Genomic DNA, 21247 nt, shown 5'->3' on the forward strand with positions numbered 1-21247 from the left:
GTTTCCACAAAGGCTACACTTTCACACAATGTTAACCGTACAAATTCCCCATTCGCTGCCCCAGCTGTAGCTCCTGTAAAGGAGGTGGCTAGTGGGCATGCACAGATGAGAGGGATGAACCGCAGGGAGTGCTATCTAAAGGGGAGGACTATGCGGGTACAGGGACATTATGGCCGGCGTATTACTGTCAGGGAACACACTACGCCTATAGAGCAAAGCAGTGGCGGCCGGCCCATAGGGGCGCTAGGGGCGCCGCCCCACCTCTTCCCACATTCAAAAAAAAAATATTTAAAAAAACGTCACATGTTTCCTGCCTGGCCTTGCCCATGGCATTAGTTTATCATTACCGGGCGGAGCCCCCGAGACAAACAGCAGCAACCATCACGTTGCAAAAGTCTCAATAGTAAACTGTGCCGCCGAAACATAATTTCAGCCAATTAGCGCCGTCAAATATTTTGGTCACGAGGGCGCTCACGTTGGCGCCCACGTTGCTTACGTGACGTGAGTTGTTTTTTAGACTCGTGAGTGACCAAGGTGACGCAGTATTTAGAATGGTGTGCAGGTGGAGTCGCCGACCTCGGTCCGCACCCAATTCCGTGCAAGAGCTACTCTCCAATCCTTTCCAAAGGAGAAGTTTGGGAGATAAATTGATACTTAAAGACCTTGGACCGGACCAACCCGATTTGTATATATCACAGCTCGTGAAAAAGACAAAACGTATCAACGAGGCTAGCTGGATGCAAACGATGCAAACAGGTAAATGCTATCTTTTGTTTCCCATGCTTGCTCTTCAAACAGCCGGGGACAGATATGATCTGTTCAGAAACTAGACACAAGTTAAACAAGTACAAACCACAGACTGCCTGTGTCATGGAGAATACAGTCGCTGGTTTATTTATGTATGTATAGGCCGTTGTTGTGAGTGTAGACGGTCGGAACATATATAACGTTAGCTTAGCCAAGCTCCATTCAGAAAACAAGCATTCTAAAAGGTTTTTCGCCTGCCGTCTGTCTGCAGACTTGTCAAAGCATTAATTCATGGTTTTTACTAACCGGTATCAGTATGTTGTTACGTCGGCATCATTTAGAAACGTGTATTACAATTTAATCACGGTAAAATATGTTCATTTTGTTGTAGTTGTAGCTCCCGAGCCAGCGCGTCTTGTTTGAATGATGCGAGTAAACACAGCTGGCAGCCGCGGTGAAACTCGAGCGACTAGAGCAGTGTTTCTCAAACTTTTTCATACCAAGGACCACTTAACCAATAAAAAAACACTCGCGGACCACCTAACTCCACAAATATCCAAAAACACATCGTTTTTTACAAATCGCCTGAAAATGGTACAAACAAGTGGCCACATGTGTGATGAAGGTGTTTATCTGGGCTATATCATGCAATCGAAAGTGAAACTTAAGCTCGCTCCATTGCGGAGATATTCCCGCGAGAGTGCGAAAAACTTAAATGTATTTATTTATTTCAAATGTGAAATGTTACCAATATACTCACGGACCACTAGGGGGCGCTCACGGACCACCAGTGGTCCGCGGACCACACTTTGAGAAGCACTGGACTAGAGCGATGCGATAGGAGCGTTTAGAGTAGTGTTAATTTCGTCAGCTATTTTGTATTTAGTTTTAGTCTTAGTCCTGTGTTAAATGTTATTTTTATTTTTAGTCACATTTAGTCCTGTTTTTATTTAGTCAAGTTTTAGTCGACTAAAAGTCTGAGCATTTTAGTCTATTTAAACTGTTGAGTCTTTTTTAGTCATCAGATTATATAGAACATTTCAGTCAAACTAGTCTAGCCAAAACCAATAATTTGTCATTTTAGTATATATAAATAAATAAGATTATATCTTGTCCTTATTTGATGAAAAACACAGGTTGAATGATTAAGAAGCTTTGTAAATATGGAATGCCATTTAAGCCAATATTAAATAAATAAATATATACATAAATAATTAAATAAATACATATATATAAATATGCCTATGAAATAAATTATAAAATAAATAAATTAGGCAATAAATATGTATACATGTACATTTAAATACACATTTATTTATTTCATGGGGCTTTTATTTCATAATGACACATTTATTTATTTCAAGAGACTTGTATTTCATAATGACACATTTATTTATTTCAAGAGACTTGTATTTCATAATGACACATTTATTTATTTAAAGAGACTCGTATTTCATAATGACATATTTATTTATTTCAGATGACTTGTATTTCATAATGACGCGTTTCTTTATTTCAAGAGACTCGTATTTCATAATAGGCTTGTTTGAGACGCGTTGCGGCTCGCCTCGAAAGTAGACGAGAATAGCCGATCGCAGCCGGGGGAGGTCTCAAAAAGCTGGCCTGAAGTCGGACAGCTCGGAGTCCATGCTCGGGCTGCTTCTCAGGTCGACTATTTTCATTTCCTCGCTCCTCGGTCCTCGGTCTCACCGGAAGTTGATTTGCCTGCGCCATCTTGAGTACCGTCCCATGGCTCTTATTTCTGCCGGAGGACCGAGGATCGAGGATCGAGGAGCGATCATGGAGGAGCGATAACCGAGGAACCACCAGACCATCCTCCGATGAAATCCTCAGATACTCACCCCGCCCCCTTACTGTGTATCGCTCACTGATTGGACGAGGCAGTGCATGCACTGATCTGATGCTTCTTGACATGAGAGCAGAGTGAAGAAAATACATGAACCTCACGGGAGTCACTCCTCAGTTTATACCGTGTTTTGTTTCAATTCATGTTTCATTTAGTTACAAATATGTGATATATCTGAACAACAAAGTGGTCAAAAATCATTTAATTCATTTTTTGGAAAAATGTTCATGATCGCTTTTTTCGTTTTACATTTTCATTTATTGTCATTTCCATTCAGTCAGTCATTAAGTGCTATTGAAATGTTAATTTACTACATATCCAAACAAACAAACAAAGTGTGCAATCCAATGAATGTTAATCTAACTGGGTTTTGATAGATAACATATCTATTTTTCTTCTCTCAATTATTTTATTTCTATTGTGCACTCTAATCAATATTAATCAAACTATTGTTCGTTTATACATTTTAAGAATGGCGTTTATCTTTTTTGAGAATTAGTTCTTATTTTATTTTATTTATTGGGGTCTACAACAGATGATACAAATGTTTGTGTCAGTAAATGTGTACTAACAGAGGCGGGGGGTGTGTGGAAATAACGTGGACAGAGCTGCTGTCAGACGATCAGCTGTGCAGAGTCATCACAAACGGACGTCGCTTCACGTGACGCTCCGGAGGAAAGGACGTCCCATTGCTCTTAAAACTCATTTCCCTGCTTCTCGTGGTTTCCTTGCGTCTCTCCATGCTTCCCTGGTGGGAGGGACTAAACGCAGGGAAACGACGCAAGTGAGGGAAGCAAGGATTTCATTTAATCGACCTGAGAAGCAGCCCCGGAGTCGGCTTCGTCTTCTTCTTCTTCTTCTTCTCTCCGTTTTTTGGCGGATTGAAAACAACTTTAAGGTGCATACCGCCACCTCCGGAGTCGGCTTGACTCGGTTTGCATTTATAAAGAATGCACACATGTGTTTAATCGTTAATGTCAGATATGTACTAAGTAAATACATTTGTTCCTGCTCCAGATTAGATTCAACTTTATTGTTATTGCACATATTACAGGTACTGAGACAACGAAATGCAGTTTAGCTTCTAACCAGGTGCAACAAGCAGTAAAGTGAAAAGTAATGTACACAATCTACAGAATAACATATAGAATGAATTGAATGATGAATAAACAGTGAGGGCTATGAATACACTAGATATACACAGCAGCCTGAGAGCAGTATGAACAGTGTGTATGAATATGCTAAGATATATAAAGTATGAAAACGGTAAGCAGTGCAAGTATAGTATAAAATATATAGATATTCATTTCATGATGATAAATATTGTGGAACAATGATGAAAAATGTGAATGGAAGTGGCGACGTAAAACTGACACAAAACAACAACAACATTTTGCCAGCCAATTGGAGAGTTTCATCACCAGCACGTGGTAAAAACCACCAATGAGCGCTCAGCTCGAGATACCAGCGAGCCGTTACCCATCAAGCATTTCGCTTCCGCAGCCCGTGGAGAGCAACTGCGCCAACTCGCCTCACCTCGCTCTCAAGGCTGCGGGCGTCTTTGTCCCGCGAAATTTCAAAGTCTCATGTGGGCGGGCCTCCAGAGCAAGTCGGACAAAATGACTAACCATCATGCAACGCACTAGCAAGACGTTGATCGCAACTGCGCAGGTCTGCGCAGGTCTTGCTTGTCTCAAACAAGCCTAATGGCTTATTTCATGTGACTTGTATTTCATGATGAGACATTTCCATTCCTTATATGCAAATGAACGGGGCGTGGTTAGCTCACAGGTCCAGAGACCCAGACCAAAGCAACAGCACCACACTGACTACTCGAGAAGAGGAAGAAAATGGAGGAGAAGGACTATAAGGCAAACTACTAAATGAAAATAACAACATGGAAGACGTCGGTGGGCTCCAAGACTTAACTGGTTCTTATCTGGTCTTCTCTGGTCTTATCTGGTCCGCCCAATGCTGCTCTTCTGAGAGCAACCGCTCTGACAGCTCTCTCTAGTCTCTACTGGGAAACAGCTAAAAGTCCTTCTGGAGGTAAGCAACGCTACACAATTACACCCAGTCTGAGAGTAAAATATGTCTCGATGGTTCGTTTTGCTTTCTTACAACGTTAAGTTAATGTTAACGTAACCTTACGTTTGCTAGGAGGCTATCGTTACGAGCTAGCTGTCTTAGCTAACAACAGTTAGCAGCTAACGTTTTCTGCCGTTTGTGTTGCCCCTGAAAAACGTGATGTAGTTATTTAAGGGTATGTTAAATTAACGTTATTTTACAAGTTGAGAGAGTTAAGTTGTGTTTAAAATCGTCAATGTAATGCACGTTAGAGGTTTTGTGTTGGACATGAAGTTAGCTAACGTTAGCTAACTCCACCAGGTTAGCATGTTAAGCTGTACTTTTTGTGTCAGCTAGCTTAATACAAAGAGGGGTTTTGTGCTTCATTGCAAACTTTTCTTTGTTAATCTACCTGAAACTGTAGGGACAGTTTGTTTCTACTCAACTATACAGACCATTGTTGAGGAGATGCAAAACATACTGTACATGAGTTGGGTCCAACATATACCTTGAGTAATGTTACTTTGCTGCTAAAAATGAAACATCATTATCAGATGAGGACATCACCAAAGTGTGTGAGCCTGTCAGGGGATTTGATCTGTTCTCTGCATGTCCTAAACACTGCTCTGGTATTACTTATCTTGTAACATGTAAGTCTCCCGCTCTTGTCATCTTTCAGGCTTTGCATTTGAACTCCTATGACTGGTTGCGGACTTGAAGGGAACGCCTTCCTGACATCCAGGAAAAAGGTGAGATTATAATACATTTGAATGCCAAAAGCAAGTTATTGTTTTTAACTTTTGAAATATGATTGTGTTGGGGCATTTCAGTTTTATTGGACAGGCAGTAGAGATCTACTGGAAACAGTGGAGAGGGAGGAGATGATATGCAGCATACGGCCCAGCCGGATGGTTGCTGCTCCGTGTGGAACGTGTCCTATCAGGTAAAGCACTTTGGTACCCAGTTATTTATGGTGTTGAGTTTGAATTTAGCTTTTGGAATGTAATTTCCAACTGTGCATTGTAAAGACTGAAAAAACAGCCTGATTTGGTCATGATTTGGTCATTTACTTAAGAAGATGTTTGTCCTCCTGTGTTGTCTTATTTCCTTATCTTTCTTTCAGGTGTAACATCTACCAATGGTTGTACATGACAGAGACCTCCTCCGCCTCTTTGCTGTCTTACTAGTAAATCCTTCTGATCAGGTCCTTTCCTAAATAGTGGTAAGTTTTACAGTTCAGTGTACGTTAATTTAGTAACTTAATGCTTTACCGCTGTTGAATAAATCCTATATTGCTAGTCATTTTATTAAAACTACGATTTGTAAACTTTTTGATTCCAATTACAATAATCGTTTTGTTATAATTGTAAAACATATCTTAACATCCATCAGCAATCAATAAAACAAATCATCCAACACTAAATAGAAGAAATCTGGACCTATTTATTTTTATACAGCAGCATGTTTTGGGACTGCTCATTGATGTCATCAAGAGCCATTGAGTCTACCTTTTGTAGTCGGCCTCTCAGAATGTTTATCATTTATTTGTATTTTAACATTCCTATAATAATTTAGTTTTATTAGTTTATAGTATTATAGTTTTTTTATTGTTTTGTTCTTTATTTTTGTTGTGAGAATCACTTTGCAATTATTGTGTAAGTGCTATATAAATAGTTATACTAATATTATTGTTGTTACTATTATTAATAATGTCTTCTTTGTTTTCTTTATTCATCGCTGCAGAAAGGATCATGCCAGCCCACATCAAACACCTGATCAAGAGCTTGTGAACCTCACTGCTGCAGACACCTGTGTGATATTCCACTCTGACTGGAACCCTCAAAATTACCTGCAGGTACAATATATATATATATATATATATATATATATATATCTGCTCTGTCCGTCCTAAAGATAGTTCAATAGGGCTACAACAACAACAGTCTTTCCGTTTATTCCCTCGGTTCTTTAAGTGTATATTTTCCCATTTAATGCTTAAAAACGTTGAACAGCAGCTGCACATGATGCTCTTTTGACCCCTCTTTTAATTTTGTATTTCAGGCTCAAGCTCAGTGTCATCGTTTTGGCCAGTCTAAGGCGGTGGAGGTGTACCGTCTGATCACTAGAAACTATGAGAGGGAAATGCTGGATAAAGCTAGTCTGAAGCTCGGGCTGTCCCGTCCTGCAGAGCATGAGTGGCAACAACAACGGGGTGAGAAAAAGAAAATCTGTCATATTTCTAGATGCCAAGTCATCTTTGGGTCAGTCGCTGATGCAGTACGCTTAGTTTATTTTCAAAAAGAGTTTTCTAAATCCACTTGTGTAAATGTCTCTCTGCGTCGCCTTTAGCCGGTCCAGCAGTTCTCCAAGAAGGAGATCGAGGACCTGCTGAGGAAAGGAGCCTACGCCGCCATCATGGACGAGAACGACGAAGGCAATCGCTTCTGCTGGACATCGACCAGATCCTGCAGCGAAGAGCCACCATCAACACCATCACCAGGTATGTTCTTAGCAGCACTAGCCACTTGCGCTTTGTGTTGGTAACCAAGTACTTGGTTATTTGAAATGTAATATTGATGATGTAATAATTAAAACTAGGGATGGGTACCGAGCCCCAGTATTAACGGGGCCCCGGGGCTGAATTATTAAAGACCGTGGTACCGTTAACGTCCAATGTTATCAATCTTTTTATCGTTACGGGAGACATTTAAAAAATAGATGTCCTATGTATTATATCTACATAAACATTATATTGCAGTCTTACTGCAACTCCGTTTCTAATATGCAATAAGACTACAAAGTGCGTCTATGATTTATTTTCGATCTTTCCAATCCAGACGAGATCTCTCTCCCCTGTCGGTGTGCGAGGGGGTGGGGCAGTTTACACACAGAACCTGCTACACGCATGCAACACACACACACACACACACACACACACGTGCGCAAACACATGGCGGAGAGAACTAAGCGCCCCGAGGGTAGTTATGTTACCCGTCTTGAGCATGGATGTTTAATAAGAACTGGATACAGCATCGGAGGAGGGGCCTCGTTCTTTCCTATGAGAGCTGCTCATTGGAGCATGAAGTCAAAATGGCCCAACTTTTGAGAGAGCGAAACGTCACAGATTACCCGTCATGCCTGGCTGTCAGAGCAGAATAACCCGTTTGTGCGCTCACAGAGCATGCGCCCCTTAAGCCCCGCCCCCCCGAGCACACACTCTCGGCTCACTAGAAAGAATGGAGAGAGAGAATAAATCTAGATTTGGCTTTTAGTGCATTTTACAACTTTAAGAACTTAATGATTCTAGGGCTATACAATAGTTCATACTGGGTAGTTTATTTAGTTTAAAAAAAAGTATCCACCGAGTTACAGACGTCTCTTTCCCAATGTTAGTCAATGGGAAAAAGTATTTCTGGGCCGGTCGACGTCACAGACTGATAAGGAAATTGTAGTACCGCCGTTTGGACACAACGAATATTTTCTTCAGAGTCCGGCACACTTCCTGGGGGCTTGGTCTTGAGGTGGAAAATGCTCGTTGCCAATAGTGCAATAAGAATTTAGCATGTAAGGGCGGTAACACAAGCTATTTGTCTAAACATTTAGCAAAAGTGCTCCACATTCAGACGGAGAAATGCACCGGGTTCGACTGTCTTTCTAGTAGCTCTGTAGCCCCATCCACGAGTAACGTTTCCACGTCAGGTATATATTATGTATGCTAGCAGCAACACACAGAGTTAACTCAATGATACAAACATGGGTTAATGATTAGAGGTAACGGAGTTATTTATTTTGTTAAAGTTACAGCTATTCTGTTTGCAGTTCTATCATCACATAATTGAATAAGATTTGTTAAAACATTGTTGTTTCTTATTTTCAGTTTGCTTCAAGCAGTGGCTGCACGAGAAAGACGTGGAGGACCAAGAAATGCTGGCCAGATTGGCAAAGACCGGAAGATACAGAACAGAGAAGATAATGGATATTAACAAGAAAAATTAAAAAAGTTTATAATTTCTTTGTTGCTGTTTACATTTTGAATTATATTTGTTATTTTTAAATCAAATGCATCTTTTTTAGATGATATATTTATTTAGATGTAGGTTTTTTTTGTAATATTATTGTATTAAGTATAATTTATTAAATAAAAATACTGTTATGAACACTATACAATGTCTTTATTTTGATAGTTACCAGAATACATTGTATATTTAATACTAACATAAGCTGGTGATAGATAAATGCTGGTCTGCTGGTATGCCAGCAGACAAATATTTATAAAGACAGGGTATGGCTGGAGTAGGCTACACCCATACCAAGAAATGGCTTAGCCCCACCATGAAAAATGATGTTAAAGTAAGCAAAATAAAGTCCGCCAACTGGCGCGGAGTAAATTGCACAGACAGCAGTTAGTAAGATTGATTTCAGCAGCCACTTGTCTGGAAATACGGAAGACCAGAAACGGTTTTGAAAACTTTTGTCACGTAGTGATCGTCTTCCCAATAGAACATCTTTGATAATGTCTTCTGGCCAATCAGAATAGAGATAACGGCGTGGTGTTGTTGCAGGAAGTCCCGACGGAGAATACTTTAGCTGTAGTACAGGTAACACATAACTGGTACGCAGGTTATGTGCGTAATCTGAAATGCGTACCGTCACTTGTGTCACAAAGCACATTTGCGTACCGACGTACTTGTGAAGCTTTTCCAGAAGGCGGTTAGATCACCGGACGACAGAGTCGGTCTCCGTGTGCACAGACAGGGCTGCTATTAACGTCGGTCTGTACAACGGAATTGTGCCAAAATTACGCCAACTGGCTGCGGAGGGAGACTCCTCCCTTCACTGGAGAACTGCGCTAAAACAGCTGATCACAACGTTCACACTCTGTGGTCACGAAGTACTCCACTAGCGCCCCCCCGTCGACTTTCCTGAAGTTTCTAAGTAAGATATAAATCAATACGTAATGAATTAAGACCCCACGGTTTGATAATTGATAGGTGCTCTCTTTCATTTTGACACACAGACATTTTTTACAATAAACATGTTAAATGGATATATCCGCCTTCTTTCATGTATCTTTCCATTCCCACAACAATATACATAAATAAATGACATATTTTGGACATAGTTCGAATGGTGATTAATCATGATTAATTTATTTTTAAACTGTGATTAATCTGATTAAAAATTGTAATCGTTTGACAGCCCTAATTTATTTATTTTTGGATTATATCATAGATACGTCCATGAGTTAAGAGATGGAATGATATGATGATTCACACTCATGTACAGTAGGTGGCGGTATGCACCTTAAAGTTGTTTGCAATCCGCCAAAAAACCGAGAGAAGAAGAAGTCAACTGGTTTGCCAACGGACAATTTACACCGAAGAAGAAGCGAACATTTCTGGCGGGTGAAATTTAGAGTATCAGATTACATGCGATGTCTGACTCTGAGAATTTAGTAGTTTGCCGTATAGTCCTTCTCCTCCATTTTCTTCCTCTTCTCGAGTAGTCAGTGTGGTGCTGTTGCTTTGGTCTGGGTCTCTGGAGCTGTGAGCTAACCACGCCCCGTTCATTTGCATATAAGGAATGGAAATGTCTCATCATGAAATACAAGTCACATGAAATAAGCCATTATGAAATACGAGTCTCTTGAAATAAAGAAACGCGTCATTATGAAATACAAGTCATCTGAAATAAACAAATATGTCATTATGAAATACGAGTCTCTTGAAATAAATAAATGTGTCATTATGAAATACAAGTCTCTTGAAATAAATAAATGTGTCATTATGAAATACAAGTGTCTTGAAATAAATAAATGTGTCATTATGAAATAAAAGTCCCATGAAATAAATAAATGTGTATTTAAATGTACATGTATACATATTTATTGCCTAATTTATTTATTTTATAATTTATTTCATAGGCATATTTATATATATATGTATTTATTTAATTATTTATGTATATATTTATTTATTTAATATTGGCTTAAATGGCATTCCATAGGGCAGAGAGTATCTGCTCAGGTTTGTTGTGTTTTTACCAGCTGTGTTATGGCCACATTGCTTCCCTTCTGATAAAACAATGCATTCGCTTTTTTTCTCCGCCTCATTGTAGCGAAAATGAGGCCAAATATCACGTTGTTTCTTTCTCCCAAGCAGTGGTGGCTTTAGACTTTTTCGTTGTCAGTCATTTTGACGGACAGGATCGTAACATTTCCGTCATAATCCATTATTATCCGTCGAGTGCATAATTTATCAATCACTCGCGCTGACGGGGGGGGGGGGGGGGGGGTATTCGGTTAACGCGAGTGCGACCACTGCTCCCAAGCCCTGTTGTTGCCATTTTATTTTCTGTTAAATAAAGTTAGTTAGACTATGAGTTAGACCCGAGTCTTCCTGACAGTTCACAGTGTGCCGCTGCCCGGTGTAATTCAAATCTACCGCCGCGCGCAGCACAGACACACAGCTGCCCAGGGTCCTCAGTAAATAATCGGCCCTTTCTGTGTCAACCCTCCATGGGCAAATCTTCCCTTCGCGGGTAGTTTTGCGGCGGAACGGGTCACCAGAGAGTATCACAGCTTCATAGCTGCGGCCCCACAGCTGAGGGCTTGTCCATTAACACAATGTTCTGGGGAATGGAAACTCAGCTGTGTGCTAACAAGGTGGAGGGACAGGACGCTGAAACGGGGCCATTCACTCCAGTTTTGCAGCGTCCCACTGTACCACATGTCTATACACTGTACCACTGTATCACATGGACCACTGTCTTGTGGGTGTCCCACACCCACCTCTTTTATGGGCATGCAAGAGGTAAATCTGTCCTCCCAGGAGGAGATGTGTTTCCTCTCAGCAGAGATTCAGGCTCTGGTGCAGAAACAGGCTGTGTCTGTTGTGCACTCTCAGCATAGAGAAAATTATCTTTATTCCATGTACTTCCTGGTTCTCAGGAAGACAGGGGAATTCAGACCTATTCTCGATCTCAGCGGCCTGAATCGCCACATTTCCTGCAGGAAATTCCGCATGTTAACTATGAAACAGTTACTGGGGCTTGTGCAGGCGATTGGTTCACCACCATCGACCTGAAAGACGCGTACTTTCATGTAGAAATTGCTCCAGAGCACAGAAAGTGTCTGCGTTTTGCCTTCCAGGGGATAGCCTACGAGTACAACAGACTACCGTTGGGCTATTCCCTATCCCCACGCACGTTCAGTAAATGTGTGGCCACTGCGCTTCAACCGCTGCGCGCCCACGGCATGAGAGTTTTCTTTTACTAGACGACCTCATAGTCATGGCTGGGTCCCGGGAACAGGCAATGTTTTGCACAGCACAATTGATCACACACCTAACCAGATTAGGCTTTGCGATCAATTGAAAAAATAGCACCCCCATACCTCACCAACAGGCGTTGTAGTTGGGAGTGGTGCTTGATGCAGGTGCGCTACGCGCCACCCTGTCAGAGAGCAGAAGTGCGTCCCTTCTCCGGGCGGTTCACAGGCTGCGACAGGGGGCGACAGTGACAGCTTTAACTGTCATGCAGACTTTGTGTCCCATGGCGGATGCTCCCGCTGGGGTTACTGCATATGCGCCGCCTGCAGAGGTGGTTCTCCAGCCTGCGTTTGGATCCCAAGAGGCACAAACGGCGGCGGGTGACCACCCCCCCCCCCCTCACGGATCACCTCCGGAGGGGGTCTCCACTGGGACGGATGACCTCATACATCACAGTGTTCACGGACGCATCCAGAACAGGATGGGGAGGGACCTGCCTGAAGAGGGCTATAGGTGGGCGCTGGGCTCTAACAGAGTTTCGACACAGCAACCTCCTAGAGCTACGGGCGTTAGTGTTAGTCCTCCAGCATTTCATGCCCCTAATTCAAGGGAGACATGTAATGGTTGTAGAGGAAACTTCTGTGTAGCTATGCAGTGGGAGTCACCGACTCAGGAAGGAGACACGGGAAGAGCAGTAGCTTTGATGTCAAACACATGATGGTTTATTTGGAGTTAACGGCCGGAGGATTCACATCACAAGTCCAAGAGTCAGAGGTTCTGACTTCACGGTAGAGTTGCCACGTCAATTCTGGAGAGCCTCTCTCTTGCCAGCCCATCTAACTGGTTTTGCAGAGAGTAAACAACATATTTGAGGAGATAGCCTAAACAGTGTGGGAACACAGAGCTACTTGCCTCGGACACTTATGACCTCGGAGATTTTACCTTGGAGTCCACAAATACAGAGAAGGAAGTGTCCCAGTGTACCCACAACACAGACCATCTGTATCCCAGTATTGACCGGTCACAGAATGGGAACAATAACATTATTGGCTAAGCCGCCTGTGTCCTTAAAGAAGGTAAACAGACATCGAGGTTTGTCCTGTATGTTACTAATTGGCGTCTTATGATAATTATTTCCACAACAATGGTCAGGAGCGACAACAGCACCTCAGTGGCTTATATCAACAGGCAGGGCGGAGTCCGCTCAGCCGCCTTGTTGACCACAGCGGAGATGCTGTGGTTATGGGCTTCAGAGGTGGTGTTAGCCCTGAGAGCCCTCCATATCCCGGGACTGGAGAACAGGGGGGCCGACCTCATGTCGAGGGGCGGCCCCCTGCCAGGCGAATGGACGCTTCACCCAGAGGTGGTGAAGCAGATCTGGGCCCAGTTCGGGAGAGTGGAAGTGGATCTGTTCGCCAGCCGGCGCAACAACCACTGTGCCCTGTGGTTCTCCATGGCCCTGGGCAACGACCCGCCCTTGGGGGTGGACGCATTTGCACACGAGCCATGGCCAAGGAAGCTGCTATACGCCTTTCCACCGCTGCGTCTCATTCTCCCTCTCCTGGGGAGAGTGAGGCGAGAACGTCTGTCAGTCATCCTAGTGGCTCCGGACCGTGTTGGGGCGCCGTGGTACTCAGAGATGACACAGATGAAGGTGGGCCAGCCCTGGGCGGTTCCCCAGTTCTGGGGGGCGATGTCTCAAGAGGCAGGTGCAATCGGGGCGTTACCCACTCTCGGCCAACCTCTCCAGTGGCTCCTGAGAGGGACAGGCTGAGACAGGGTGGATTGTCTGACAGTGTTATTCAGTCTATCCAGGCAGCTAGAGCTGGATCCACCACAGCCTGATACAGGCCGAGGTGGCTAGGATTCCAGCGATGGTGTCAGGAGAGGAGAATAGAGCCCCTATCTTGCGAGTTAGGCTCTATTTTTTCCTTCTTACAGTTACTGGTGGACAGAGGGCTTGCGCATTCAACAGTGAAAGTGTATGCAGCAGCCATCTCGTCCTGCCATGAGGGATTTGGCGGCAGGTCAGCCTTTAGTCAACCACTGATGTTGCGGTTTTTACAGGGGGTCAGGTGGCTGCGCCTAGTGCACGCCTCCACCCCGCAGTGGGACCTGCCCCTAGTGCTTGGAGCTCTGGTCTTAGAACCATTTTGAGCCTCTGGAGCTCTCCTCCCTAAAAGCACTGTTGTGGAAGACAGCTTTGCTTCTTGCCTTAACGTCAGCCAAAAGAGTGTCCGAGTTAACCGCTCTGTCGGTGCACCCGAGCTGTTTACGGATTTCGGGGTGACCGGAGCGGCGCGACACTCAGTCCGAACCCCTCCTTTGTGCTCAAGAGCCTAAGGAGTGCGTTCAGGTCAAGGGCTATTCAGTTAGGGGGTTTTAGTGTTCCCCCCCATGGTGGGGGCAGGGAAGCTAAACTGCACCTCCTCTGCCCGGTGCGTGCGCTAGCATGTTATGTGGAGCGCACGCGCCCTTAGAGTTGGCATCTGACCCCCTCCCCGGACGTAATGCGCCTTCGCTGTTCTCGGGCCCTCTGAGGGTCCCGGGATGGGCGAGGGGCGCGTTGGGCCCTTACAGGGCTGGAGGGCTGCTCTCCTCCTGGGGGGTAGCCCTCCACACTTTAGTCCACACACTCTGCACAGGGTCAGTGTTTGAGTGTGGGGCATGGGCTCTGGCGCTCTCCCTGTTATCCTTAGGGATTCAAGGAGGCAGGCGTGTAGTAAGCCCATTCGGGGCCGAGGGGGCTCTCCCCATCCGTCTATGGGCGGGGGGGGGGGGGGGTCCCCCGGCACCCGGCACCCGGCACCCGGCACTGTTTTTTGAGCACACTTTCTGCGAGGTAAGAGCAGCAGGGTGTGCTCTGTCAGCCACAGCCCAGATTTCTCCTCGGTCACAACCGGGTTAAAGGAGAATGTGGGGCAGCAGCTGCTGACCAGAAAAGCCGGTCAGGGGCAGTAGGGTGGAATGTTGTTGGACGACAGTGCGCGTATACATCGCGGCTCCACCCACTGTACCCATAGAGTCCAGTAGAGGGCGGAGCCTGTGAGAGATATAACGTTGGGTTACGTATTGTAACCCTTGTTATATTAACACAGGCGGAGACCTCTACTCAAGGCACTGTCTGTCATATTCCGCTCGCTGAAGAGAGGTGTAGGATGATAGTCAGGAGGCGAGGCCTCCTTTTATACGGTGTGATGCGCGCGCATTCAGGTAGGCCAGCCCAAGGCCGGCTACGTCTATAGAAGTCTCAGTGGGAGAATGCTTGCAGGGTAAGGTAGTACCCATAGAGTCCAGTAGAGGGCTCCGCCTGTGTTAATATAACAAGGGTTACAATACGTAACCCAACGTTTCTGACAGACTGGTTCTCCTTTCTGAACAGCATTGCTTTAACCTGGCTAGTGCCCCTCACCAAATGCCACTGACATTTGATGCAACATTGTGATTGTAAAACTGACATGAGTCGTGATTGCCTTCTCATCATGGCTGAGAGTCATGCTTGTGAAATTCCATACATTAAAACCATACTTCACATATAGACACGGTTTAAGTGACAGCAGGGAAAAAGCAATTATAAATGACATTTCTAGGAGCGGATGTCAAGATGAGTAATACAATTAGTGAGTAATTAGTTTACAAATCATGATTTTGAGAAGTCTCTTTACCAGTGCTGATTTTCAGAGTAGAAATTTAATTTATTTAGGTTCTTTCGTAGGTTTTTACACATTGCTCAAATCTACTGACACCCCCAAACATTGAAAAAGTCAAGTTATAATGCAGGTGCTTTATATTATTTCACACACTGTTTATAGTTAGCAGTGGGCTCTCTCTCTTTCTCTCTCCTAGAAAAGGTGTGATTTAACTTTCCTAACGTCTTTGTGACAGAAGTGATCAGAGTTTTCTTCTGAAAGGTTTGTGTGGGTTTTCACTTCCTCCGCCAAATGATGAAATTCAGACGGGGCTCAATGGGATATCTCTGATGTTGCATAACACAAAACAATGGGTTTTCTCCAAAAATGAGGACACCAACACTACTTCATGAACATTTTCTGCAACAATAAGAACGTTTTCTCCAACGTTCTCCAAAAACATTCAGCTCCAACTAATAAATGTAAAGCTGCATGGATCAAGGGGACAAAGACTATTATTTCAATAATGCTGTGATTTTTTAGAGTTACAGACTTCAGAGTTCAACCATGAGATTCACAGAGCTTTGGTGCAGCATAGTGGTGCAATAAGATGTAGCATCATCATGTTCAGGTCGTCAGTCAGAGCTGCAAGGTCTGTATACATCTTACTTGTGTGTTAAACATAGGTGAACTCTTTTGTTTTTTTTATTCCAAGCACTCATTTGATCTGTATCTGATTTTCTTTAGATAAGAAGCTAAATCATTTTTACAACCACTTCATTAAACTCCAGTTACATCATCACATTTATTCAAAACCCAAGATGTAACACGGATGTTAAAATTACAATGTAATGAACATTTTTAAGCTAATCGCTAAAAAAAAAAAAATGGTATTCATTTAGTAATTAAAGTTAATTAATAGTAATTTGTGGCTATTATTGTCAGGCCTGCCTGCACTCTGAGCTCACCGAGGCACAACGTTTCTGACTATATTTGTAGTTATGGCAATTTATTTCATTAAACTCAGCTCAAATCAACCTAAATATAGCCTTAAGTAAATCAAATCCTTGAATCTGCTCTGATATAAAAACACACACAGTTACAGAGTGTTATTGATCATTTCCAAGCCTCTGTTGCCTCCTAGTGGTTTGTGCTACACTGTGTTACAGTCATGCTTTTGGACAGTGATGTCATCCTAAATTATTATATATATATTTAGCAAAAGTCTCTAGATAATAATTACAAAAATTGCAGAAACTGACTAAGCTGCATTTATTTACTAAAAAGTATCATTATAAGATATGGTTGTACATTTATATTTAACTGAGTGTGCTGATCATCTATAGCGCCATACATACAACCAAATGCTACATTTTCAACATTTGTTGTGATGAAAGTAAAACATCATACATTTTAATTTAGCAGTCAGATGATGGCAGGAACCACAGACTCTGATGCCCAATAGGGGGCAGCATCTCTCTCAATATGACTGATGGATGTAGCCTGTTATAATAATGGTTTTACTCATAAAGTACCCTCTGAAAAATAAAGTTAAACAGCTTCAGAGGATAGAAAAGAAAGAGACAGAAAAAATGCTTCTCAAAAAAGCCAATCACATACAAAGTAATTTAATGCAGGAGTTTCCCAATTTCATGTTAACTAACATTCAAAACTGTTAATATTTGTATTTTATGCCTCTACTCTGTGACATGCTTATATACTTTAATTTCACAAGTGCTTTATTTTGTAACCACTTAGGGATGTCCCGGCCCTAAGCCTGTGTTAGCAAATAGTGTTAGCAAATAGAAGCTCGAGTGTAATGTAGTGATGTCACTATGTTACGGAATTCAACAAAGGAGTCCAATTGAGACGTTTCAGGGAGGGGTGTGGGAGAGAAACTTTGGGATTCTGGCCTTTGTAGACCACGTACTGTATATGCCCAAAAACATATATAACACACTACAGGAAAGGGGAAACCCTGAAAAGCATAAAAGGGCCTCTTTCATGTCACTGATGGTTGATGTGGAGCTGTAATCTAAACCAGATTATTTGTAGTTACACTGAGTCCTTAATGACCCTGAGAGAGCAACGTCTTCATTATCACTGCGTTTCTCACTGTGGTGTTACACGTGGTTGTTTACTACTTGGGAAATCAGAGGCGTCTTATCCATTTTTTTACAAGATGTGATCACCCGAGAGTAGTATTACATGTGGAGGATGCTCATGTGGTGTGTTGAAGAGAAAAATTACGGTTAGTCTCTCCACAAGACTGCTTTGATCACACAGACATCATGTGATCTTCAACGGATCTGTGGCACGTGCTGACTGCTGAGGTTGTCTAACACGCTGTTTACACTATTTTGAGTCATGTGACACCTGAAAAGAGAGAGAAGTGACTTTATATGTGTTCTAAGATTGTGTTGTAGTTGTTATTGCTATTATGAAAAGCCTGTATGCTGCTATAATTAATCATTGGATTCATAAGTGCACATACAGTTCACAAACATGTATCTTAAAGATCCCATGTCATGGCCATGTCATGGGACTGGTCATAATTCCATTGTTGAGGTATACTAAAATAGATTTATATTGTGCAATTTTCCAAACTCACATTGGTTTCTCCTACAGCATCTCTGTAAAGTATGTGTATTCACCGGTATTCACTCTGTCCTAAACGGCTTGTTGGAGCTCCTGCTCCCCCCTCCCTGTGAGCCCAGTGTGCTCTGATTGGTCGCGACGTTGAGAGGCTCGTTGCTGCTCGCATCTGCTGTGAGCAAGGCAAGTTTATTTATATAGCACTTTTCAACACAAGGCAGTTCAAAGTGCTGCGAGGAGCAGACACAGGCTTCCGTGTCGGCGATACAGCGAGAACAAGCAAAACTCATCCTGAGCACACACAAACACTCACAACCGAAGTAAAAACAATAAGTGTGGCTTGATATTGAGTAAGAAAAATGTTTATAACGCTGTGAGAATGGGTCTGCGGAGAGCATTTCTCCGCGATCCCAATTTAGGATTTAAACAGTCACGGTAGATACCTTGTTTGTTTTAAACATCATAAATACACAAACAACAATGAATACTTACAGGTTGTGTACCCGAATCTCCCGCTGGTCCAAACAAAGTAGGAACAGCATCGTTCTTCAGTGCCCTACGCTGTACATATCCGGCATGAATCGTTGAAAGGTTTGGGAAGCTTTGTTTCGTGAAAGGCTGGCAGAGGGTGTGGCCTCTGGGTATTCACACGTCAGAGTACCCAGGAAGTAAACAATGGAAATGGAGAAATCTCCGAGGCGTTTTGGGGAGGTCTTTTCTGTGTTGGAGTTTTACTCCCTACAGGGTGTACTTTGAGGGTTTTTGACTCTGCAGACCGTTTACATGCATAAAAATAACCGCAAAAGCATGACATGGGACCTTTAATTTATTGTTGACATCTGTGTTAACAAGTTTAAGAAAAATACTAGGAGCTTACTATTTACAAGGCCAATAAGAACTTTTCATGCTGGGAATATATTCTTTGGAGAGTAAACCTGATTTCAGAGTCTATATCATATGAAATGTTCTTTGACTGTGGTTCCTGTTTATCAAGTTTGAGTACAAATATATTCCTATATCTATCTAACTTCAAATCGATTAAAGGAGTCTTCGCCTCCATGTTGCAAACCACTGTTTTGTGAATTTTCTTTAGATCACATCAACTAGTTGTGTTTCCTTGTGTAGGCTGTACGGTACATTTCTGACCTTGACTACAGAAATAACTGTGCACAAGTGTGTCCCTACAGATTTGTTTTCATATTCCTCTAGAGTAGGGGGAAATCTGTCTTTGAACCTTCCAAAGAGCTGAGATTCGAAGAGTCAGTGAGCAATCTAAATTAGGTTGCCTACGTCACAAATGTGAAACAGCCAATTGCAACCGCCGACACACAGGAACACATTCAAAGCACCTGTATATCAATGAATGTGCACAACACCCTCATAAACCTGCAGCCTCAAGAGCAGATCAACAGTTAGCATTACGTGTAACGCTTCCTTCCATTTCTTCCAAAATAATTGAAAGCTAGCAAGCTAACACAACAACATCAACAAATAAAATATGCTAACTAAATTTACCATTCCGATACACCTGTGAGCCCCCGGTATGGCGTCACAATAAACTACACATGTCTGTCAAACATGTGTCTGGAAACTGTCGAAGTTTTCCTCTAATGTTGAAAATATATGTCAACATGATGCGCATCATGTGCATATGCATGCGCACTGCTCAAAGTAGCGCGAATGGCGGTGGGCGGGGCCAGCGAGGGAAACATTTGGGCGTGGCTTCCAGCAACACGATTGTTTCTAAGGTAACCCATCTTAAACACGATATCTATCATATCAGAGTATTTTTTATTTGTTTATGAAACCTGCCTGGCAGCAGACCTATTTACTCTTTATTGACATTTCTTATAGGAAATGTATGTTATGTTTTGTTATCTCTTGTCGGTGTCAATAATTAAAAAACAGATATGACACTTGACAGTTTGTAAAAATAAGCCTTTACATTATTTGGAATAAATTATAGCATGTTTTGCGGTGTTAGTCATTGCTTTACAGTTAATTCAACATAAATACATTGCATTGTAAAAAGAGGCCGGTTGAGTCATTCAGGTTTGAAAATCTTGGTGTTTTATTGTAAGTATTGAATCTTCAACTTACACGGCTAGAATCATCATCAGACAGCATGTTTTACAAAGGATAGCCACAGGTTCAGAACAACAGGACAACTCCCCACGTGGGACTACTCGTTTTGGTTGGGCTAACATATTCCTCATGTAGCTGTTTGCTCAAAGCCAGATGCCAGAATAGAGTGTGATTTACAAAATACACTGCACATTCTGGCCAAGCTGCAAAACTGGGACTGAACCCTCCTAGAAAGTTAACCTGGACCATAGGACTGCATTAACTTAAAACACAGAGGTAAAAATATAGCTTTGTGATCACCAGCTTATGAAGATATGCTATCGTTTTGAATATGCAGCATATAGCCAGAAACTCTTTGTCAGACATCCCAACTAACCTGGGCTGATCCAGGACCAGTCTGCACCTACAGTTGAGCTCAGTTAACTTTTTTTAGCAACATTTTTGCTGCATATTATGTGACAGTCCCAGAAATTATATTAGACACTGGCTATATTGTCTCTTTTTTTTGGACAAATATGCTCCAGAGGTCTAATATTTAATGAGTAGCAGGTGGAAATCAGCCAAACTGAGATCAGTGCAGACTCGTTGTGGAGCAGGTAACTCTCTAAAGCTCAGCCTTAGTAAGAACAGAGAGCACACACACACACACACACACACACACACACACACACACACACACACACACACACACACACACACACACACACACACACACACACACACACACACACACACACACCACACACACACACACACACACACCACACACCCACACACACACACACACACACACACACACACACACACACACACACACACACACACACACACACCACACACACACACACACACACACACACACACACACACACACACACACACACACACACACACACACACACACACACACATCACACACACACACACACACACACACACACACACACACACACACACACACACACACACACACACACACACACACACAC

At 42.8% G+C, this 21247-nt stretch overlaps 1 protein-coding gene across 1 annotated transcript; it reads left to right on the forward strand.

Annotated features, from left to right (window-relative positions):
- Positions 1-4353: 4353 nt before the first annotated feature.
- Positions 4354-8820, forward strand: LOC117561746 (chromodomain-helicase-DNA-binding protein 8-like). Its single transcript, XM_034239329.1, has 7 exons — positions 4354-4663; positions 5361-5430; positions 5512-5624; positions 6425-6536; positions 6743-6893; positions 7031-7181; positions 8559-8820. The coding sequence occupies exons 2-7, from the start codon at positions 5380-5382 to the stop codon at positions 8662-8664; spliced, it is 684 nt and encodes a 227-aa protein (XP_034095220.1). The 5' UTR covers positions 4354-4663; positions 5361-5379; the 3' UTR covers positions 8665-8820.
- Positions 8821-21247: the final 12427 nt, after the last annotated feature.

Source organism: Gymnodraco acuticeps, unplaced genomic scaffold (genome assembly GCF_902827175.1).
Source record: "Gymnodraco acuticeps unplaced genomic scaffold, fGymAcu1.1, whole genome shotgun sequence".
Taxonomy (NCBI): domain Eukaryota; kingdom Metazoa; phylum Chordata; class Actinopteri; order Perciformes; family Bathydraconidae; genus Gymnodraco; species Gymnodraco acuticeps.